General features: G+C 38.5%; 1 protein-coding gene across 1 annotated transcript; it reads left to right on the forward strand.

Annotated features, from left to right (window-relative positions):
• Nucleotides 1-8,061: 8,061 nt before the first annotated feature.
• Nucleotides 8,062-15,579, forward strand: LOC143694436 (SWI/SNF-related matrix-associated actin-dependent regulator of chromatin subfamily A member 5-like). The gene is made up of 10 exons (XM_077180910.1): nucleotides 8,062-8,198; nucleotides 9,020-9,246; nucleotides 10,690-10,811; nucleotides 10,900-11,052; nucleotides 12,298-12,434; nucleotides 12,893-13,037; nucleotides 13,423-13,542; nucleotides 13,776-13,886; nucleotides 14,425-14,538; nucleotides 15,157-15,579. Exons 1-10 carry the CDS (start codon nucleotides 8,062-8,064, stop codon nucleotides 15,298-15,300), a joined length of 1,410 nt encoding a protein of 469 aa, XP_077037025.1. The 3' UTR covers nucleotides 15,301-15,579.
• Nucleotides 15,580-18,994: the final 3,415 nt, after the last annotated feature.

The raw sequence follows: 18,994 nt of genomic DNA on the forward strand, positions 1-18,994 counted from the left end.
ATATTATAGGAGTCTCTATTAGGAAAATAAAGGAATGCACAAAGATCTTACCAGGGCAGCCATTTAAACCATGCTGCAGCCTGGCTGAGTGCTCAGGACTGTCCTTGGTGCATTCCAGTAGTACAAGGACTTCTGTGGTTTGTCATTATTGATTGGTGGGGCACAAAAGATCAGTTTATTGTGATTTCATTTCTCCAGCCCTAGACTGTGGAAATGAGCAATCCTCAAACACATTTACAAAGGGCTGTAAATGCAATTAATAAGAAAAGCCACCCTGCAGTATAGGTGGAAAAGCCCACACCTTAGGTCAAAGATGCTCAATATACTTTCAATCTCATCTAACCCATTGGAACTTGCAGATTTGTGTTTCCTGAAGGCAAAATCTGAGAAACGGAAGAAGTATTTTCACTTACTTCAGTTTAAATAAGAAGGTGGTCTCTGTTCTCAGCTTCTGCAGCCATCTGTGTATGTGGTCATATCAAATCCTACTGATACTAATTTCGATGGCAAAGAGTAATATAATGAAGAGTTAAGTTTATCAGTCAAATGGATAAAAATAATCCCACTTCAAAAGAAATGATTTTCTAATTCTCTAATGAGTATCTGATTTACGTGTAAACAATGGTTATGGTTAATTAATTAAATGTCACATGATTGTTCAAAGTGCACTTACTGCTACTTGTGATGCAGTTTAGTCATAAACAACACAGCCAAGGAAGAATAATTTGAGACACATTTGCTTGGTCTTGCTGCTATTGGAATATCCCTGCAATTGCATTTTGCTTCCTGAAAATGGGACCTACATGGGTAGGTCCTTTTGTGGCTGTAGTACCAGCATAGCAGCAGGGCTGCTCTCCTTTCCTGAGAAGGGAATCTGCAGTGTGTGTTTGAAGTTATTATTGCATTTCCTGATTTAGAGTGGAGATCTGTAGCACAGAGTGGCAATCTTCTCACTTTGGTGTTTTGGTAAACCAGAACTAACTGTTGCCAAAAGGCTTTCCTGTGTTCTCACTGGTACAGTTGGTGTCTCCTCCTTAGGCTCGCTTTGTGGCTAGAAAATTTTATACTGACAGCTGTATGTCTTATTTTTGTTTGCTTTGTTTTCTCATGTTGATCTTTGCTGATTCTTCCCTGCAGTGTATCCTTGAATTAGAATCAATAGACAGTTTATTGTGGAGGAAGAGGAAGAATGTATGCAGACGACAGAGAGGGGAATCTGAAGGCTTTGTGGCCGTTGGATTCTGTCATAGCAATTTCATTTCTAATCAGAGACTTTATTTATTACCCTGGCATCACCTGTCATCCTGATGAGGATAATGATTCAAGTGTGGTACATTTGTACTTCCTTTAAACTAAAAATAGGCTCCTTTTAGTTCTGTGTCTTTTCAGGATGTCTTTCATTTTTCTTTGACAGCTTAACTCTGGTTTTCATTTTAACTTAGGAAATAGTTCATAAAATACAAGTAGACAAATTCTTCCAGGGACCATGATTTTTAAAAACATTTAATGATGCAATTTTTGTAGAGGGACGGCACTGAATGTTTTGTGTGTAAAGTAGCTATTAATCAAAAACTACAATATGTAACAAACAAAGCAAAACAAAATTGAATTCACCTCTTTTCTTAAAAAGGAGCTGTTCCTAATGATGGAAATTAGAGATACTTTAGCAAAATTGAATGCTCTCTATCACAGAGCTGAAACCCTGGAAAATGCACTAAATGCCGTGAAACCCAACTGGAAATTCTTGTTTTCATAATCTATTACAAACTTGATGGATAACAAAGTCATGGTTGACCTTTCGGGGAAAGCAAATCAGATGTTTTTTTCCAGAGCATTTATTATGTCCCTACTGGATTCCTTATTTATCTGGTGTGAAGAAATCATACACATGACTTCTGATGAAGACCGTATGTAACTGTATCTATTTCTGCTTGGGCTGAGGTTTTCCCTTTATTGGTACTATTGCATAGATCACCTTGTTGGGATGTATTTTTCCATGCAGAAAAAGAAAAAATATAATATTATGTTTTTTAGTGTAAGGAATGCAAGTTTTCCATATCTTGAGGCTATCTGGAGCATTATTTGGTTTAAAGGAAGCATTATTAGGGTTAGGATTCCCACTTTGAGGCAATTGGCCTGTGTTGATCTAAAGGATTAGGGACTGTAGCATTTTCAAAACCTTTGTCAGAGGTTTCTCCCCCTTGTTTACTTTGTGTCACTGATAGAAATGTATCATTTTTGGAGTTGATATTTGTCATACCAGACTATGTGCATTTAGAAGGGAACACCCGCATTCAGCATCACAACAAAACCTAAACACCAGCAAAGTGGTGACAATCCTTGAAAGGAAATTGTAATTAAGTTTTTAATTATTTATTGTTACTTCTATAATCATTTCATGTCTGAACAGTAGCTTATGATAAAAAAAATCTCCATCACCTGGAGCCGTGAGGCAAAGGCTTTTCCATTAGTCATCATACTCTGCATAATGAGCAGCATTGCTAATGAGACACAAAGCACTTCAAAGTTATTCAATCAGCAGTCTGAATAATGAGATTTTACACAAAAATGTAAATAGTGAGCATGCAACAAAAGCAGTAAGGTGGATTATAGCTTTTTCTTTTAAGCCACCATGAATGGATAGATTGAACGAAAATTAATTACATTTTATAAATAATATAGTGTTCCACAGATTCCTAAGAAAACAGAATAGGCCAGGGCACTTGGTGCTTTAGAAGAATATGAAATTAAATATGAGACATAGCTGCTTTGAATAAGCTTTATTGGAATCTCTAACATTGCCTTTAAATTTTTGTGGGAAACATCTGCAAAATGTTTCTTATAATAAGTCAGAAGATTATTAATACCATATTTGACAATTAGGTCAGACTTAGAGATCGGCCTGTAGTATACATTGATGCAAATTACATTAAAATATATATTCTATAATATAATAGGCATCAAGCCTGTCAGAATTCAAGGGGCATCCAGACAATGCTCCAGTCATGCTGCTTAACTTTAGGTGGTCCTGTGAGGAGCACAGAACTGGACTTGATCCTTCTGTGTCCCTTCCAGTTTGAGATATTCCATGGTAGCAAAATACCACGTCACATAACAGCAACCTGAGAAAGGACAATGGGTGACTGAGAGTTGAACATAATTTTTTCACATGTACAATCATATGGTTTTTAATCCTACTACTTGAGAGAAGCAAAATTAGAGGACAATGTTTCAGTTTTATTTAAAATGCCATGAAAATCAGTATCAGGACTGGTAAAACTAATGGCAGCTTCGTGATAGATATTACTGAAAAATAAAAATTTTTACTGATGGAAACCAGGAACATTTGAGATTTGACTTTGGATGCTTTGGAAGGTCTATGTTGCAGGATCATGCTTTTTTCAGAATAATTCCTGTATTTTTATATGAAAGAAAAAATGTCTTTGATGTAAAATTCTGCAAATGTTCAGGTGGAGCTTTATAAATCAATCAGTAGATTATGATTATGAGCAGTAGCAAACTCAGTTTCAAAGCAGTGTGCTCCCTTTATAATCATGTCAGCAGGGAAAAGCTTTGCTGCTGGCCATCTGCTGTTCAGGCAGGCTGCACTAACCTTCCACCTGCCTGAAAGAATAAAGGTGTTCTTTAGAAAGAGACACCAGAATTGTATTTAAAATTATTATTCAGAACTGCAAAAAATTGTCAAAGTCGGAACCAGCAATGGATAGAATATAACTTAGAATTACTGAGTTATGTTGCATTGAAGAGAAATATATGATATGGGTCTCAATTTCTTACAAAATCTATTATCCCTTATGGAACAAACAAACAAATGAACAAGCAGACCCAAAATAAAACAAAAAAATTGTCTGAAAAATAGATAAATTTCTAGTGAATGTTTTTTACATTGCTGATTTCACTAATTCTGTTTTAAATATGTAAGCTACTAATTATCTCTGGTTATCAAACCAGATTCAGTGGCTAGGAGATGAAGTCCAATGTATTCAGACTTTAAATGCAAACCATGAAATTTTTACAATTCCCATTTTGGTGAGAAACAACAAAAATCAATAAATAAATTTCAGTTGTAAGAGACTTATACAGAAGAGACTGGGATTAGGATTTTCAAGTTTATCTGTTAGAAAGGGCAGAAAACTACAAAGGGCAGAAAACTTATTGAGCTTCACTTTTTGCTGCACATAAATATCTGATGGTTTAAATACCACTCCTCCCAAGATTCATTGCTCCCAATGATGAAATGTATTTTTAGCTCAGCAGCACATCTCCTGGTGTGGGATAGGTAGCTGTAAACTGGACCAAGACTTAAAATAATGGCCCTGTCATTTTTAATTGTTCAGGAATAATATGAATCATTGTGAACTCATTTAGTATTAATTTGGTTGTTATAAAATGCTTCTATAGATCCTCTCAACTAATTAGCTTGACCTTCCTTTTGAAGGGTAACCGGTGGCTGTCTGGTGTTCAAGCTTGACTTGGAGCAGAAGGCAGGCTGGGAGCAGATTCCTGAGCCCCAAGTTCAGCCTTTCCAAGTTTCCTTCCCACCCTTTGACAAGAACTTGGTTGGATAAATGCAACAATGACCTGGTTTGCTGGTTGCATATGAATAATGAGACTTGATGTTCAAAATGAAAAGCTTTTCTGGATCTCCTCTAGCTGTGGATCTCCTTAATTGCTGTGATGTTTGAGGTAGTTCAAACTTCTCCACTCTTCTGGGAGTAATGATGCTTGTGCATCAGCACAGGAATGTTTAATGAAGAGTGTCTGGGATGCAAGCATATGCCTTAACAGCAAGTTTAAAGAGAAAGAAAATAAACTGTATTTAAGATACATTTCTTCAAAAGGGGCAACACCACGCCAAGAGGGAGAGACAAATAATTCCCTGAAAAAACAGTGATTTCATTTGTCCTACATGACTTCAATGAGATCATAACTTTTTTTTTTTGAGAAATAGTGATGATTTTGCTAAACTGAGCTTTTAATGCAGAAGCCAGTGACCCATCCTATTGACAGAGATGGATACTGCAAGTGCAATAATTTGATTGCCAGAATATGACACAAAGTAGATAAGGTATTTTATCTTTTTCATCCACTAGATTATGCATTCTCCTTACTTTGGTATTTCTGATATATTTTCTGAGAATCAGTTTTGTCTCATGTAAATGGTTCTCTGGAGAATTTCATAACTAGAGGCAGCAGAAATAAAAAATAAAACCTGTCATTAAGGAAAAAATATTTTGCATTGTTGGCACAAAAATAATCCAAATATGCACATGGCCAGGCAAAGCAGTGGAGCAGTGGTTGAGTTTGTTCAGAAAAATGTCCCGCTGTTCTGTCAAAAGCAGCACATGTATCTCATGTCATTGGGCAAGATGAGCAGTCCAAGCTGTAGACTTGTAGTAAAATACCCAAAGAAGAGGTGCAAGTCTAGGATGTCCTTCCAGGAAATTTTAAATCTATGTGCAAGAAAGAGGAAAATACTGTCTATTTTTTTATTTTTCTAAGGTGATGAGTTAATATTAACTGTTTTCCTGTTTCTGCTGCTGTGCTTCCCCCTTCTGTGCAAATGTGTGCAGAGTTGCTGCTGTTACATAAAGAATGCAAAGCAGTAGTTTATTTTCTTCTTGCAAATTAAATATTCTGTACATTTTTTTTCTGGTGTTTTTTTCCCCTTTCCTGAACATCCTTGTTGCTGTTATTGTAGGCAACATAACCCTGGTTGAAAAGAAATCATCTGTACAGAAACAAGAAGAGTGGATTTGGGAAGAAATTGCTGCAAAGAATAAATGCTAGACTGATGTTTTCAAAAGAATAAATGCTATTTTCAACATTTTTGGCATTTTTGGTAAGTGCACAAGTAATATTCTGCTGTAACCTATTTCCAGAAATCTTTTGCATTGTGTAAGTCACTCCTTTGAATGTCTGTGGCTGGGCAGATCACAATATTGTCAAAAGGTGTTCAAATATGATTATTATTTCAAATGTAATGGATATTTTCTGAGCAAATGAATTCTTGAAAATCAGAGATGTTAAAGATATATGAAGACTGAACCCAGTAACCTGCATTCAGATTTTGATGTTTAGTCAGAAACATGTCATAAGTCAAGAGACATTGTAATTACCAATGGATATTCTTTACCAAGGTGCGATTATTAGTTTAATTTTTAATTTTTTCAACTTTGCTCATTCTTACTTAAAGGAGTTTAAGTCTTTTCATTTTCTTTTTGTAACTAACATTTAATATTCCACATCTGGTTGCCAAAATGGAAAATGTGTATTATTTGCTTACAGTAGAGGTGGGAATTATTCCTTGCCATAGCACTGGTATGAAGTTTGTTTTAAAACATGAAAGATCCATTTTAGATTCCTGAAAAGAGGTATTAAAATTTCTTGTTAGATATTGCTGATTGTGATTGAAAACCACTCCATTGAATTACAGTAGAGGGAGATGAAGGACATCTTGCAGCAATGAAAATGGTTGCAAATTTAATTAAAACATTAAATTATTGTTGGAATAAAGGTCATAATCATAAAACCTAATTGAAGGAAGTACATTAGCATGTACCCTAAGGTATCCTTTCCATTTCCAAATATCTATTACATATTTGACATTTGAAGAGGAAAGAGGTTCCATTTTATCTGGATGGATGAACGGCGATGGGGAGAAGTGTTATACATAATACAGTGTAAGAGCCCCATTTTTCAAAACATCATTTGCTCCTTGCATAGGTGCAACACTCTGATTTTATGTCTCTGACTGAGGAAATTCCCCTTATTTATTGAGCATCATGGACCTGCATAGGGCAGAGGACATCATATCATGTACTTAGACTTTTCCCTGTGGAAAAAGTGGAACTTAACTCCCTTTAAATTTGACAAAGCCTCAGTTACCAGCTGTCACCTTGTTACCTAGGCTGCCTTTGTGAGAGATGTGTTGCTGCCTGGAGAATGGGATGTCTGTGTAACATCATATGAAATGCTTATCAAAGAGAAGTCAGTATTCAAAAAGTTCAACTGGAGATACCTTGTTATAGATGAGGCCCACAGGATTAAAAATGAAAAATCAAAGGTAATTTATTTTACACTAAGCAAGAGATCTGTGTGGGTTATTTAGTTGATGGTGTAGGGACTAGTAATGTTTAAATATATATGTTTGATATTTGGACATGTCTCACTGTCCTTCAGTTATCAGAAATTGTAAGGGAATTCAAGACTACCAACCGACTGCTATTAACTGGAACTCCACTTCAGAACAATTTTATTTACATGATTTTACATACAAAATTTTACATACAAAATTACATGAACTCTGGGCACTTCTCAACTTCCTTTTGCCAGATGTCTTTAACTCAGCTGAAGTAAGTCTTTTGTTTCTGAATCAAATTAATTTTGCTGGTTTTCCCAATTTGAAAGTAGACCTGGATATGTATAGTTAGTGGTGTCAGTTACTGATAAGTGATAGATTGAGTTGGAAATGTTTGTTATAAAGCTTTTCATAAAATAGGCCAAATAAGGTCATTTGTTCTTTTACTTCCTGGCCATATGAGAGTTGTATTTGTTCACCATTGTGATGCTATTGTACCTTGAAAGGAAGCCTCTTATAAACCAATGATTTTGTTGATACAGGATTTTGATTCGTGATTTGATACCAACAACTGTCTAGGGGATCAAAAACTGGTGGAGCGCCTTCCTATGGTGAGTCCTTTTGCCTTTTATACAAGGGTTACATTTACCTAAGTTAAATCCCAAACAGTTCTTCTAATACTTCTTATGATAGACTATTAGGATGAGAGAGATTATTCCACAACTTTTCAGTCAAGCAAAATTAAGTCCAAGGACACAGAACCATGTCAAAGATCATTTTGACCTAATCTTTGAGTCTTTCAAATAAAGCACATGTATATCCTATGTATAGCAAATAATTTCTCCATATAGGTTGCTTTTTTTTTTTTCAGATTGTCTAACACTAGATCATGTATCTGTGATAGAGAATATCTGCTCTTTGCTTCATCCATTGACCTGATCAGTGTTTCAGTTTCCAAAATGCATTTAATGGTGAACCTCTTTCAGGTGCTACGACCATTCCTTCTCCGTCGCATCAAGGCTGATGTGGAGAAAAGCTTGCCTCCAAAGAAGGAAGTTAAAATTTATGTGGGCCTCAGCAAAATGCAGCGAGAATGGTAATTAATGCATGTGCTTGACTGGGCTGTGGTTCAGGCTCAGAAGGAATGTGCTGTCTGTGACTTGGAGGTTGTGTAGAACTCAATTTATTCTCTCTGGTATACTCCCAGTTTATTCCTGTTTCTTTCTGACACTGCTATGACAGAACCATGCATGTCAGGGAGATTTACCTGATTAAATGAAGAGAAGGGTGAGCTTTAGACAGTATTTGTAGCCTAAAGACTTATGAAAACTTGCTTAACTTCTTGCTTAAAGGAGAGGAGGTTCAGGAGGAACCTTTTTGCTCTGCACGACTCCTGGATGGGAGGGTGCAGCCAAGGGGGTCATCAGCCTCTTCTCCCAGGCAACAGAACAAGAAGAAATGGCCTCAAACTACACCAAGGGAGGTTCAGGTCAAGCATCAGGAGGAATCTCTTAATGGAAAGGGTTGTCAAGCATTGGAATAGACTGCTCAGACAGGTGGTGGATTCACCATCTCTGGAGGTATTGAGGAAACAGCTGGATGTGGCACCCAGTGGATGGTGGTGTTTAGCCTAAGGTTGGAACTGATGATCTCAGAGTTCTCTTGCAACCCAATCGATTCTGTGAGTCTGTGCTACATTTCTGACTTGCCCAGAGGCAAAAGAATGACACCCAAACCATGTCCCATGGCTGCCATGATGCTGAGGGCAGGTTCTGTCTCCCACAGGCTTTTCCTGGCTTACATGTATTCAAACCTTTCCTCCTCCTCCCTCTGCACCAGCAAAAGATGCAGCTTGTAAGTCATCCCCCAGCTTCATTTTAGAGTGAACAGAAGGGTTTTTTTCTTTCCGTGCTGTAGGTATACCCGAATCCTGATGAAGGATATAGATATCCTGAACTCAGCTGGGAAGCTGGACAAGATGAGACTGCTGAACATCCTGATGCAGCTGCGGAAATGCTGCAATCACCCGTACCTCTTTGATGGAGCAGAGCCTGGCCCACCTTACACAACAGACATGCATTTGGTCACTAACAGTGGCAAGATGGTAGTTCTAGACAAATTGCTGCCTAAGTTGAAAGAACAAGGTATGCATCTCCTTTCTGGGGTTTTGAGAGTTTTTTGGTTCAGTAATGTTTTTGTGTATTCTGAGCAAAAGCCAGCGGACTTTAGCCAGGATTACTGTTGGTTTCTAGTATGATACCAGCTTGGATCAATAGTCCATTATGGCTTTTTGTGTTGAAGTGTTTTGATTTCTTTTTTTTTCCCACTTTTTCATCGCAGCTAAGTTCACACCATAAAAACATCATTTGATTGGGGCTTTAGATTTTCTTTCATAGTTTTCTTAGCTATCTGAAATATAATTATGTAGTATTTTAGCCACGCCTTTGATTTGCCATGAAGGACCATTTCAGATTCAGAGTCCTCATACATAGCTCAAGTCAAATCCTGTGTGAAATGTTGGTCTTTCTTGCTGGATGTGATTTTGAACAGTACCTGAGGTTTTTCTGTGTATTCTATAAACACTCAGACATGGGGGAACTCTTGAGTTGTTTTAAAGTTATTTGAGCTTTGAAATGGATTACTGTAAAAGTCACTTGCAACAGAGTTTTTGACACTGGAATAAATTTTTAGCTCACTATTTTTTGAGTATGCTTACAGTAGTAACTTTGCTAAAGAAGTTGGATGTAGGTTTGTGAGTGGGGACACTTTGCAGGAAAACAAAACCACGTCCAAACCTCAACCTTCTGTAGTATAGAAGTAAACTGTACTTTGTATCTAGGTATCATCCAAGCAGCTGTGACTGTATAACTCAAGACTGAAAACCAAGCAATTCAGTGGTTACTGTGCTTTTTTGATCTTGGTTTCTTCCTGATATCAGGTTTATTGATGAGGTGTTGTAATTAATACTGGACTGGTCTCAAATCAAATTAGCATCTTAAACAAGAGAGTTCAGTATTAACCCTTGAGTCCAAAGGACAAAAGGAAGTAGAAACTTTGTTATATCCTGTGTTTTACTTAAATTTCTCCAGTAGACTGGAAATGGTTGAGTGTATATGCATAAAGTACTGAACCTTTTCTTTTTTTTTTTTTATTTAAGTTGTTCTTGGCAGTAAACTGACAAGTACTTAAGAAGAATTCACTTTATTTCTAGAGATCTTAAATCCAAAACAATCAAATACTTCAAAATTTTATTATTTATACTTGATAATGTTTTTATATTTGTGCTACCATCTTACTCTGCCATGTCTGGGAACTTTTCCTTGGGGAGTACAACACAAAATGAAAAGGAGAAGCCAGCCATTAATTAGACAGTGACATATCAGGGTAAGACAAACGTGTCCTATGGCATGGATGTGCTGTGGCAGCAGCAGCTGCAGCCCTGCATTGTAGTTTGGGTCTGAAATTCAAACGACTTTTCTTCTTAGTACATGGAATTGCCCTCCTTCCTTTTCTGGTAGTGCAGACTTGGAGAGTTTGTTTAATCTTACATTTTGGTGAAAGCATAAGAAACCTTTTTACCCAAACAGGCTCAAGGGTTCTAATCTTCAGGCAGATGACAAGAGTTCTAGATATTTTGGAAGATTACTGTATGTGGAGAAATTACGAATATTGCAGACTGGATGGACAAACTCCTCACAATGAGCGACAGGTATTTACAACTTCAGGGATTGTGTTTATGTAAAAATACTACTTGTAAAACATTTTGTTTAACTGATACATTCTTTTCATTGATTTAGGCTTCCATTAATGCATTCAATGATCCTGACAGCTCAAAATTTGTGTTCATGTTGAGTACACGAGCAGGAGGTCTTGGAATCAATCTGGCTACTGCTGATGTTGTAATTCTCTTTGATTCAGACTGGAATCCACAAGTAGATCTCCAGGCTATGGTAAGATTCCAGATGGAAATTATGGGGTTTTGTTTTTCTTTTTCTCACAGTACTTTGCTAGAAATGTGTACTTCCAAAATAAATTGGTATTTTCCCATTTTAGCACAGGAGCAGGATTTGTAAGACTAATTTTCAGTTCAAGTGCAGCTTCCACTGTGTGGAACCATTAGTCCTCAGTCACATTTGGGTTATACAGTGTTTTATGTAGTGGGAAATGCTGGGTGTGTGCTACACCTCATAGTATTGTTTAATGCAAATAGCCTACTTGAGTAAGTAAAAATGAATTAAATCTAGGTTGTTAATCCCAAAACTATAAAGCTGTTGTGGGGAGTGGAGGTGAATGTGTTTTCACTGTTTTTCCTGCGATCTTGAAAATGAGATAAAGAAGAGTTGAATTAAAGTTTTCAAAAACTGCTTTTATGGTGATGGTAATGAAAGGATCTCATTTTAGTAACTATCCTTAGGGGTTTTTTTAAGTAGATGTGGATGCATCTCCATCCTGGATACATGTCAAGGACATGAGTGACCACCTAAGAAAGCAAAGCTATCTAAAAACTGCCAGTGGATTTTTGGATTTTTGGTTTTTTTTTTTTGGTTGGTTTTTTTTTTTTGACAAATGAGGCCTTTCAGAGACAAGTCTTGGAAATGTCTTAAATTATTTCAGTTAACCTGTGGGTCTCAAGTACTCTAGCAAAAATCACTTCAAAAGAATGATGGAACTGGTGTCTAATAGCTCAAATGAGGCAGTACCAGCTACCACTACAGGTGTGTGTTGAGAATACTGATTCTCACAGTGGTTCATGTTTCACTAGTCAGGAGAGGCAGGGTTATTGTATTTTTCTTGAACTATTCATGGCACTACTGAAGGATTTTGAGAAAGGCAGCTTTTGGTCAGCAGAAAGATGATTTCTTCATGCTTTGATTCTACAGAAGGTTGCTTAAGGTCAGAAGCATCCAAATCTTCTCCTCTGTGTGATTTAATGAAAAACCCCAAATCCTGCTGTTTTTTAGCTATGACACATAGAGACACACTCACTGTCAGTGTTATTGAAAAAAAAAACCCCAAACCTGCAATGTAGATAAAAATGTAATATCTTGGGTAGCCATGGATAGCTGTAAACATTTTAGTAACCTGTGCTGTTCTGTTTTGTAAATTTGTGTGCTGTAAATAATGAAAATCTTAAACCTCATTATGTAGTCATGCTGGGAGGCAAGTGCTGACTTTTTTGTTACTGTTTTGGGCAGGATCGAGCGCACAGAATTGGGCAGACCAAGACTGTCCGTGTGTTCAGGTTTATTACAGACAATACCGTGGAGGAAAGGATAGTGGAGCGTGCAGAAATGAAACTGCGCCTGGATTCCATAGTCATCCAGCAAGGCAAGTATTATATGAAGGCACTTCGGATCTAGGATGAAATTCCCTTCTTCTCCCATTGTAAATCATGGTGCAATCAGCCAGTAAGAACCAGTGGGAGTGTTGCTTTTGCCTCATCTGAACTCTGAAGGGAGTTCATGTGCAAAGGCCTCATCCACTTGGAAATTTGTTTTACTGTAGGAGTAGGCATTTCCTCACTAACTTTTTGCTTACCTGCCTAGTGGGGTATAGTCAGATTTGACTTTTTAAAGCACTCAGTTTCTTCTTTCACTTTAAATTTAAATGAGTGCCTTTCCTTTTTCTAATAGACAGAGAAAAGTAAGGTAACCTTAGTTGACTTGCTTGGAATCAGTAATATGTAGTTTGTATGTGGAAATATAAGGGGGAGAAAATCCTGTATTGCTCCTTCCATAACATAAACTCTTCAGTGAGTTGCTATCCTCAAGCATTTTTATCTTTAGGAAGATTGGTGGATCAAAACCTGAATAAACTTGGAAAGGATGAAATGCTGCAAATGATCAGACATGGAGCAACACACGTGTTTGCTTCAAAGGATAGTGAGATTACAGATGAAGATATTGATCACATTTTGGAAAGAGGGGCAAAGAAGGTGAGAAGGTTTGTAAAGGGGAAGCTCACCTGTAGATTTGAATGTGATGGCAAGATAGTGAGTCTCTGGATGATAACTTGGTTCCAAGCTGGAGAGAAAAGGGGTTTTTGCTGTAGAGGGTTTTTGTGTTACTCAATCGTGTCTGTTTTTTCTGATGTTGTCAATAAGATGTTTTATAGTCAAGTACCTTCTAGAATGGCTCCTCTTCTTTCTGGCAATGGGATGTTTTAAAATGAAGTACCTTTCAGAGTGGCTCCTTTCTGGAATGAGGTGTTTAATAATGACGTGCCTTCCAAAATGGCTCCCGTTCTATCTGGGAATGAGATGTTAAATAATGAAGTACCATCCAAATGGCTACTATTCTTTTCTGTATCCCCTGTCCAAGACTGCGGAAATGAACGAAAAACTTTCAAAGATGGGTGAAAGCTCCCTTAGGAATTTTACTATGGATACTGAATCTAGCGTGTATAATTTTGAAGGGGAAGACTACAGAGAAAAACAGAAGGTAATGTTTTAAGTTTCTTTTGGAGGAATGCACTGAATTGCATGTTTTAGTCATACTTATTTAAGAGGTATCGGGTAAAATACAGTGTCATCTATGAAAATAGTTTAAATAACACTTATAACACTTATAATGAAGTAGATGTAGATCTAATTTTACATAAAACTTGTAGCTGGTCTCATGATCTTGCAAGACTTAATTTTTGGTTTTGGGGGTGATGGGTTTTGTTTTTATAGTTGGCATTTACAGAGTGGATTGAACCACCTAAAAGAGAAAGAAAAGCCAATTATGCTGTGGATGCTTACTTCAGAGAGGCTCTTCGAGTCAGTGAACCAAAAGCACCCAAGGTGAGTTGACTAATCAAAAGAAATAAAGTTTTTCAATATGTATGGTAAATGGCTGAAGCTCTAAGCAACAAATAGGTCTTGAGTCATAAAAACTGCTCTGTTCACTTTTATAAAGTGGAGGGACTATCTAAATTTAGAAAAAATTTCCAAAATACTTGAGACAAACTTCTGTGAGAAAAAATAAGAACAGTATGAAACTTGTAAGACATTAGGGAGGCTAAGATCAAGTTTTTTCTGGTTCTTATTTAAGCAGCTGTAAATTTTCCTGTGGAAGATTAATGCTTTAAACACGTGTGACTTTTTCACCAGCCACCTCCTCCCAAAAGACCTCTCTTCCCCTTCTCTCACTGCTCTTTTACTTTTAGAATTCTTTGTGGTGGTTGGTGTGTCTTGCATGGTGTGACTTTTTTCCCCCCAAGTTAAGACAGTGCATTTTTGTAACAATAATGCTTTTTGTTTGCTCATAAACTTAAATTACTTCTTACAAGCAAGCAGATTCTGGATGTGAAAGGGAGCAAATGCAAGCTTTGTGTTTCAGGCTCCACGGCCTCCAAAACAGCCAAATGTACAGGACTTCCAGTTCTTTCCTCCTCGCCTGTTTGAACTGTTGGAAAAAGAGATTCTCTACGACAGGAAAACAATTGGTTACAAGGTAACTGAAGAATTTCCTTGACCAGAGGGCTGGAGCACCTCTCTTAGGAGGAAAGGCTGAGAGTTGGGATTGTTCAGTCTGGAGAAGCAAAGGCTCTGGAGCAACCAAATTGCAGCCTTTCAGTACCTAGAGGGGGCTTGCAGGAAAGCTGAAAAGGGACTTTTTACAAGGGAGCAGCTTTAAACTGACAGAGGGCAGGTTTGGGTTGGATATTGGAAGGAAATTCTTCACTGTGAGTGTGGTGAGGCACTGGCACAATTTGCCCAGAGAAGCTGTGGATGACCCACATTCCACTTGCTTGGAAGTGTTCAAGGCCACGTTGGACGAGCCTTTGAGCATCCTTGTCTAAGCAGAAGGTGGCCCTGCCCATAGCAGGGGCTTGGAAAAGAGGTGATCTTTAAGGTCCAGTCCCTTCTGTGTTATTCTCTAAATTCTTGCAATGGAACAGTTTAATGCAACAGTAGGAGAATAAGTACTTTTCCAGCCTTTCACAGTAATTTAAATGAAATAAAATCATGTTCAGCTGTCGAAGCTATTAGGTTATATTAACAAAAAGGTGACAATTAGTAATTATCTGTGAAAAATTAATTCAGTTTTATAAAGTGCAAAACCTTTCAGGTACCTCGTAATCCTGATCTCCCAAATGCAGCCCAAGCACAAAAGGAAGAGCAGCTTAAGATTGATGAGGCTGAACCTCTTAATGATGAAGAACTGGAAGAAAAAGAGAAACTTCTAACCCGGGTATTGTCGGTTCTTCAGTGAGACTGAAATCAGCCAAAGCTTGTTTTGTGTTTCACAGCATTATGGGAACATTTCTTGGTCACTGATCGGCATGTGCCGTAGTTAACACATCTGCACAGTTTGGTTCAGACTGAAAAGAGTTTCCAGCATTAGGTTTGTCATAGGCCTATGTCATAGGATATCTTTGAGGAATGTGCACCAAGGATTCTCCTGAATCCTAGTCTGGCATTCACTATAGACTGTGATGTCTTTCCATGAAACCTTGCAGAATGGCTGCAGAGCTGGGTGTGCTGCATTCCACATTATTTAATGCACATATTCTGCCTCAGTTTCACACCCTTATGGAAGTGAATCCTGGGGTCTGAACAGTCAGTTTTCCTAAACCACATCTGGTAGTGGATAGTTCCCCTCACTAAAAGAGGGTGTGAGCTGAATAAGTATATAATTAGGAAGCCTGTATATTTAAATAATTTAAAACCAGGTGAATGCTTGATATGCCTTATTTGGATATTTTATTTACACGTTGTATTTTGGCAGGGGATCGGAATTACAGGACAGGATTTCTTGCTTGCGTAGTAATGAGCTGGAACTGCTCACTGTGGAGACACCAGAATCACAGAGGTCAGGAATCAGTACAGTCCAGTAAGCTGTGGCTAAATCACAACATGGCTGGCAGAACTTGCTACTTCCCACTACTTGTAAAAGCTACTGGTAATATGAAATGAACCTACTTTAGCTCATGACTTCAGCAGTGCTACTTGTGTCTCTGCTGAAAATCACCATCACAAGGTGGCTTTAGTCCTTCTGAGGGAGAGTGACCGTGCAGCGGTCACTGCAATGATGCAATGGCTGAGGGTGTCTGTGAGGCACTTGGGGGGCCTTTTTGACAAAACAAAAGCCATTACAATACTTTCACTTGAGCAATTTTTTTTTCTTAGAAAGTAATCCCACAGAGAGACTATTAGGAGGAGGGATTAATTTTTCAGCTGAAAACTTACCAGAAATTACTAGGTAAATAAAGAACTAGTGCTAGTCATTTTGCAGTATTTAAATAGAGAGACTACAGTGACTGCAGTATAAAAAGAGTTCTACTAAATTAAACTGCAGAGAAAGAAAAGGTTTAACACTGTGGAATGATGGAAGTGTTACAGGCAATTTCAAGAAACCAGTTGAATCAAATTCGGAGATGGACAAATCCTGAACCTCTGTGCAATGTTTCCTCTTGATTGCTGTATAGGGCTTCACTAACTGGAATAAGAGAGATTTCAACCAGTTCCTCAAAGCCAATGAGAAGTGGGGCCGTGATGACATTGAAAATATAGCACGAGAAGTCGAAGGAAAAACCCCAGAGGAAGTCATTGAGTATTCAGGTAACTTAATTCTGTACTCAGCTCTGAGAGTATCTAACTCTGCTTGGCTCATTTGAACTGCCTAAGAACATGGTAACATCCTACTGCTGAGAATTTCTTACACTGCTGTTCTAAGATTTTTGGGGTAGAATTATATTGATGTATTTTGGATCTGCTGCTCTGTCTTTTACCATCATTACTGCCTGCACAACTAAGGCTGTACTAAAATGCACACCTAAACTCCTGCTGAGCCACTTCACTGTATCCTGAATCTAACTGGGTAGCACTGTCTTCAGTTCTTGTTAATTTTTGCAAAGGGAAATGCTGAGAAACACTGCTTAGCTGAAGAGATTTCCCTTTTCCTTGTATTCATTAATGAGAAGTTAACCTTTACCTCCTCCTCGAGAGCAGAACTCAGTAAATACATCACGATTGAACCTACAGCCACCACTGGTAACCTGAGTCTTAACCTCGCATTAGAAGAGATTTTTTTCCACTGTAGTGTAGCTGCAAAGTCCTGGCACTACATTTCTAAAGGTACAGAGCAAGTTGAAAATGTGCAAAAATCTTGTACAAAAACCCCTTATTTAAACACCTAATGGTCTTTCAGGCACTTGCTTGTCTTCAGGCACTCAGTTGCCCTCTTGCTTCTATTGATAAAACTGTATTCTGTTACATCCGTTTTCATTTGAAGAAGCTTTGTTTCCTTTGAGGAGACTGACACACAAAAGTCTTACTGGCCTGTATTGTACCTCACTTAAACTGAAGATTCCTATATCTACCCTCTTCAAAACAGCATTTGTACTACTGCAGCACATGGTAGCTGGAAGGGAAGGTTTCTTACCAGCTCAAGGCATGTCTGTTGTTACACAGCAGTAAGCTCTGGTAAAAGGAAGGAACAGCTAACATCCTTTTTTTAAGGTTAAACCCCTGACTTTTACAATGCATGATAAGATACTAAGAAGTTGTTCTTTTCTTAGCTGTGTTCTGGGAAAGATGCAATGAACTCCAAGACATAGAGAAGATCATGGCTCAGATTGAAAGAGGAGAAGCTAGAATTCAGAGACGAATCAGCATAAAAAAGGCTCTCGATACAAAGGTGGGTTTGCTCAGTTTCTTTTTTTTTTTCCTGGTGCCAGTGAGGGGAGATGCATGACCCCTGTCTGACCAGTGCTGCTGATGTATGAAGACATCTTGGGCATGACATTGGTCTCTTTGCATAACACTCAGCAATTTCTTCCTATGGCTTTTCCATCCCATGGAAGTGCTGTGATGACACCCTTAGCTATGGTCTACCCTGGTGTTTGTAACAGTCTTCTGTATTACAGCACACAGTTCAGAGCGCTGTGTAACTCCACATAGTACAGGCCTTGGGGAGGAGCACAGTTCCTTCTGGACACGTGGAACTGAAATTAAGAGAGAGAGAGAGAAATGGAGAGAGGGGGATGGAGAGAGGGAGAAATGGGGGAGATAAAGGGATGGAGAGGGATAGAGAGAGGGAGAGAGAGAAATGGAGGAAGAGAAGGGAGAGAGGTAGGTGGGTAGAGCAATAGGGGAGAGAGAAACATAGGAAAACAGGTGGAGAGAATTGGAGTAAAGTAGAAACAGGTAGAGATGGCAGAAGACAGAGGGAGTTAGAAACATCAGATTAGAGAGCACTTAAAAAAGACTGATCCAACAGTCTTGGGGAAGGATGGGAGATAGACCTTTTAACATTTCCGCTTTTGTCTCTTTCTGTGGTGCATCATATCCATCCCTTCCATAGCTGAACCAGTGGGTCTGGACTTTCTGACAGGAATTCAACAGAAAGCTTTTTCAATCTTTTGTCCCCCTAGAAGCAGCCCAAGTTTTTGGGGCAATCCATCTCAAAACATTTCTGTAAAATTTCCTTTTGGTTCTTGATGCTGCTCAGGGCCATCAGACTGACACAAAACCCCCTCAGTCATGTCCCCAGCCCCGGTGGAACGGCCGAGCTCTCTGAACTCCAGCCTTGCACTGTCCCACCGTAATTACATTGCAATTGTAGATAGAATTGTGGCAGGTTCTGGGCCACTGGCTTGGAATCCTCCTGAATCCTCAGGGCTGACCATGGCATTTGTCTGTACTTTCCTGTCCCTGGGGCTGATCACTCCGTGCTTCCCAAGGGACAGAGCGCTCGCTCTGCACGGCTCCTTGGAGCTGAGGGTGCCTGCCCACACTGAGAGATGGGTGAGTGAGCGACGCCGTAATGTTCAGGTGGGTTCGGCTTATCTAGTTCGGTCGGGCTTATCTAGTTTGGTCGGGCTTATCTAGTTCGGTTGGGCTGAACGCGGTTCCGTCGCGTTCTGTTCAGTTCACCTCAGCTAAGCTCGGATGGATTCGGCAAA

This window comes from Agelaius phoeniceus, chromosome 6 (assembly GCF_051311805.1).
Source record: "Agelaius phoeniceus isolate bAgePho1 chromosome 6, bAgePho1.hap1, whole genome shotgun sequence".
Taxonomy (NCBI): domain Eukaryota; kingdom Metazoa; phylum Chordata; class Aves; order Passeriformes; family Icteridae; genus Agelaius; species Agelaius phoeniceus.

What these genes read in the sequence shown, in the direction of transcription:
- LOC143694436 (XM_077180910.1), top strand. Translation starts at nt 8,062, where the DNA reads ATGCATTTAATGGTGAACCTCTTTCAGGTGCTACGACCATTCCTTCTC. An exon ending in AGCAAAATGCAGCGAGAATG is followed by an intron (nt 8,199 to 9,019) that starts GTAATTAATGCA and finishes TCCGTGCTGTAG; the next exon opens with GTATACCCGAATCCTGATGA. An exon ending in AAGTAGATCTCCAGGCTATG is followed by an intron (nt 11,053 to 12,297) that starts GTAAGATTCCAG and finishes TGTTTTGGGCAG; the next exon opens with GATCGAGCGCACAGAATTGG.